At 45.4% G+C, this 4394-nt stretch overlaps 1 protein-coding gene across 1 annotated transcript; it reads left to right on the top strand.

Moving 5' to 3' along the window:
- Nucleotides 1–1615: 1615 nt before the first annotated feature.
- LOC146599347 (lymphocyte antigen 6E-like) lies at nt 1616–4017 on the top strand. The gene is made up of 3 exons (XM_085298721.1): nt 1616–1703; nt 3058–3177; nt 3860–4017. Exons 1-3 carry the CDS (start codon nt 1652–1654, stop codon nt 4015–4017), a joined length of 330 nt encoding a protein of 109 aa, XP_085154847.1. The 5' UTR covers nt 1616–1651.
- Nucleotides 4018–4394: the final 377 nt, after the last annotated feature.

The following is a 4394-nucleotide window of genomic DNA, read 5'->3' as shown; positions in this document are numbered from 1 at the left end:
ACTTCATCATCCTGTTAATCCTGCTTCATGTCTGCAGTGTTGCCAGCCCTAGTGGCTTAAAGCCAGCATCAGGAACCTCAAAAATATCTGGAAATAAACCAACTCCCCCAACCCCCCAACAACTCTTTCCCCCCCCCCCTTAAAAGGAAGATAATKTAGTTTTGGTGTCCCTTTGAACTTCCTCTGCCCATGCCTTCACTGTGTTGAGCAGTGATTAATCCCATCAAGTGCTCTAAATGTCTTTGATGAGCATGAACCCTCCTTCAGGGACTTCACTCATTTGACTGTTCTTCTGCCCAGAAATTGATATTGGCACTCAGTCATTTCTGTCCTTTCCTCATCTGTCCAAGCTCTCTCTTCAACACACTCTCTGAGCTTCTGTATCTTCTCCTATAAAGTCATGTCTTAAACTGAAGGGTGGATAACTACAGCTGGGTTCCTGTTCTCTTTCCTCCACACCAAGTCTTGCAGGATGGAGAAGTAAGGGGTRAACAGATGCAGAGTGACCAGGAGGCTTTACACAAAAGGCTGCTCCTGCTTCCTCCTCTCTGCTCTTTGGTGGCTGAGCAGGTGGTGATTCATTGAGATGTCTGCTGATTCCCAGCACCAAACTTCCTGGTAGTTCTTTCCTAGGAAGCAGAAGTGAGACAGACAATCAAACAGAGGCTCCAGAGGGCTGAAATTACGCACTCCAATTCCACTCAAATTGTCAATGTGCAAGGAAATCATGAAGTCTTGGAACGTTATATCTAGTTGGTATCTAGCAGGACTGTGAATCTGATGCTTCACGTAGAAGACAGGCAAAGGCATTTTTAACATTTACTCAGATGTATCAAGAGAAATCTATTACAAAGCTGGAAACCAAACCAAGTGAAACCAAGTGTTCAGGGTCCCACATTTGAATCACACAGAATCACAGAATAGTTGAGGTTGGAAGGGACCTCTGGAGATCATCGAGTCCAACTCCCCTGTTCAAGTAGGGTCACCTAGACCGTACTTGTCCAGATGAGTTCCCAAAGTCATTGTTCTCTTGCTGCAGCTGCTCTCAAAATAAAGATGCAAAGCATTTAGGATTTTATAGGTTAGCAGCAGCTTCTATGGGGAAACAGGAAATTGTAAGACATTTCCTGTTTATATTGTCAGCCATGAACATACAGCTAGATCTATCTTGAATGTAGATATGGAAAATTTTCAGGATCTAACCCTGGAAAGGTGCTTTACAATAATCCACCCAGAAGGAGCCATTAATTTATGATCATTTTGCTTTGAGTAGATACCTTCACTGAACTATCTGGCCACAGATGTGATGATCAGATTGGAACTCAGCAGCACAAAAGCCCCACTCAGACATCAATAATACTGCTAACCTGACCATAGAGAGATTGACACATTAAAAGCAATAAGTGGAATGAATTACCTTAGTGCTTTCACTTCTCTTGACCCATCAGACCAGCCTGAAGGCAACACTGAGGTGAGAAAACAACCCACATGCATTCCTTTCCTGTCAAATAACGCATAATCACAGCTCATGGACAGCCCACTCTTTCAAAATTGTTGCCTTCATAATCACTTGATCCAAACTCAGAGAAGATATATATCCTGTCTGCAGGTGAGGGTGCTTTTCATGGACTGCTGAGACGATTGAGAGAAGATGAAGGCCTCCCTCATTGTCCTGCTGGCTTTGGTCCTATGTGTGGAGCAAGGTGAGGCATCACGGGTTCGCTGCTAGCCAGGGAATAGCTGTGTGCTGGAGAATCAGGGAGGTCTTGTAGCTATGGAAAGAAAGGCAAGTGTGGAAGAGGCTGCCTGAGCACTTACAACAGTGCTGCTGCAGGACACAGTGCTCCTCCTTGGGCTCCCCACGTGTGGGCTCAGCCCTGATGGGTGAAGGGCTTTTTGCAGGGAAAATTTCCCAATAAACTCCTGTGCAACGGGATTTATATGAAAGTGAGACAGAAAAGTGGAAGCTGTTGCTGCMTTTCTATCTTTGTTAAGAGATTTTTCTAATGGGTTTGTCTGTTCAGAAAAGGGAAGGCTGTATTTATTTCTAAAGCTCTTATGAAGAAGTGCTCAAATCTATAGCAGCCCAGTATGTCAACAACTCTCTGTGCCTGGCTCTTGCTAAAGTCAGTGACACCTTTTTCACCAGCATCAGCTGGGTAGGACCAGACCAACATTGGTCTTGGGAAACACCCATGTGCTGCTCTTTGGTGAATGCCCTGGATTTTGACCCACTTGGGAGGCCTTCCCAGCTTGGTAATTTCAGTCCAAGCTGGGGAATCATGGGGAGGTTGGTTGCAGGCTATATGTTTAAGCAGCTTCATGTTGGGATGCAGAATGGAATATATATTTGTATATGATTTGTATTTTAGGCTATGTATTATATTTCACAGAGAGATTGCCAGTTAAATCAGAACCCTGCAAAAGTATATGGTCTTATAGCCTCTACAGAAAAGATAGATAAGGAGCTAGAGAGGATAAATGTTAAACTCACTTTGTAAAGGGGAAAAGGATCTGCCGTCACTTGGAAATTTGCCATATTAGCTAGTGAAGAAAAATAATTTCCTGGAATAGTTATTTCTGTTCCATTGTAACCTAAGAAAACCTTTCTGCTATTTAGCTTTGTTCACTTTCTAGAATAGCAATCCTGATAAATTTCCAAGTGTTAGCAAGGCCTGAGGGACAGTAAGACTGTCTTYGGTGCCAAAACCAAGAGCGTGTTAACCGGAGTTAAATAACCTAGACAGTAAAAATGAAGTGTTAGACTCCACAAGGCTTAGGACCGATTTCACATAGCTAGGAGTTAAAAGCCCTTCTTCTCACCAGCGTTTTAATCTAGGCTATGGACACAGATGTGCATGCCTGTGCACACGTTGGGTATCAGTATGCAGGTGTGCAGAGAGCAGAGTTGGTTGGGACTGGGTCTTGCAACCCCATCGCTTTCAGCTGACCCACACCTACCACTTTCAAAAGTCAGGAAGAAGAAAAAGTAGCTTTTGCTACCTATAATGGCAGCATTTTGTCTCCATCTTCCACATCCTSTGTTTCTTCCTGCAGCAAACACCCTGTGGTGCTACACCTGTGAGTGGGAACAAAGCAACTGGAGATGTCTGAAGGCTGAGAAGTGCTCAGACAAGGATGAGTACTGTGTGACAAATGTTGCCTCTGTCAGAATTGGTATGTGCTGGTATCCTCTGACAGGGGCTCAGGAATGTGAAGTGGGGATTCTGCATGGATTTATGGTTGATTCTGTGGGTGGATGGGATGAGGAATCAGAGGGGAAGCACATTTGGGAGGTGAAACCCTTGCTAGCCTGGACTGGCAGCACTGAATTTTGCAAGGTTTGAAATCCACCTCCCAAGTGCACATTAAAAGCTTCTACTTTAGTCTTTTCTTTATGCCTGTGACAGGGAAGACTGGGAACACTGAGAGATCGGAGAAAGATAAAGAAATCGGGACCTTGGTCAGACAGGGAGATGAAAGGAGTCAGATAGCTGGGATGGATGAGATGTTCTAGAGGAAACAGAAGGGAATAAAACTACTTCCTTCTCAAGGAGAAGCTTGGAGATGTGCTTTCAATGTAGGTATGAACATTGCTTTGAAGATGCCATAGTATGCTTAAGAAAGTCTCAGTTCAAGGGGCCATCCTTGGAGGCACCAAATGCTTGGCAGGGATATTGAACAGCTTGTGAAGCTGGTCACCAGTAATTACTGGAACATGATGGGACTGGGCTGGGTCTTCTTGGCCATGCCGGTCCTCAGGATTCTGGGAGTGACAGCTAGACCCATCAACCCATCTCCCTCTTATATGAGATATAGGAGCACATGGCACTAACACTGATCTCTCTCTTTGGTCAAGGACTTTTGACTTTGTGGAAGAGGATCACCAAGAAGTGCTCTGAGACCTGCCCACACCACAACTTCAGCCTGGGCCTGGCCTCCTACACCTCTTCTTGCTGCCAGACTTTCTTATGCAATCTGGGTGCATGCTCAGGACCCAAGCTGGCTGAGCAGTGAGGTGGTGGAAGATACTGTGCCGGTGTCCTTCTTCAGGTGCTCAGAGGTGGTGGGAGAAAAGGGCTCCTGAAGGCCTGAATTGCACAGCCAGATTCTCTCAGGGAGGTATGGACACCGAGTGCACTGCAGAGTAGATAAAGTACTATGGTCACAACCTCCTGCCCTGTGTTGCCTCCAAACCTGTGAGGAAGCAGTTTCTTCTTCCTTTTCATACTTGAGCTCTGCCACCCTTTGCAGCTTGAAGGAGAATCTGCCTTGTTACTTCCCTGCAGCCCAGAAGATGCTAGTATTGCTTCCGTATGTCACACAGATCTCTAGAGTTTTCTTTCCCCAYCGTCTTGCCTCTTCCCTTAGCTATACTGTAAGACTGGGCTCTC

This window comes from Rhea americana, unplaced genomic scaffold (genome assembly GCF_003343005.1).
Source record: "Rhea americana isolate MKP2758 unplaced genomic scaffold, rheAme1 scaffold_140, whole genome shotgun sequence".
Lineage (NCBI taxonomy): Eukaryota > Metazoa > Chordata > Aves > Rheiformes > Rheidae > Rhea > Rhea americana.
This window is presented reverse-complemented; position numbering and strand designations above follow the sequence as displayed.

Excerpts from the sequence above, each read along its gene's own strand:
- LOC146599347 (XM_085298721.1), top strand. The coding sequence starts at position 1,652 with ATGAAGGCCTCCCTCATTGTCCTGCTGGCTTTGGTCCTATGTGTGGAG. Across the intron at positions 1,704-3,057 it reads GGTCCTATGTGTGGAGCAAG|CAAACACCCTGTGGTGCTAC; the intron begins GTGAGGCATCAC and ends TTCTTCCTGCAG. Across the intron at positions 3,178-3,859 it reads TGTTGCCTCTGTCAGAATTG|GACTTTTGACTTTGTGGAAG; the intron begins GTATGTGCTGGT and ends TCTTTGGTCAAG.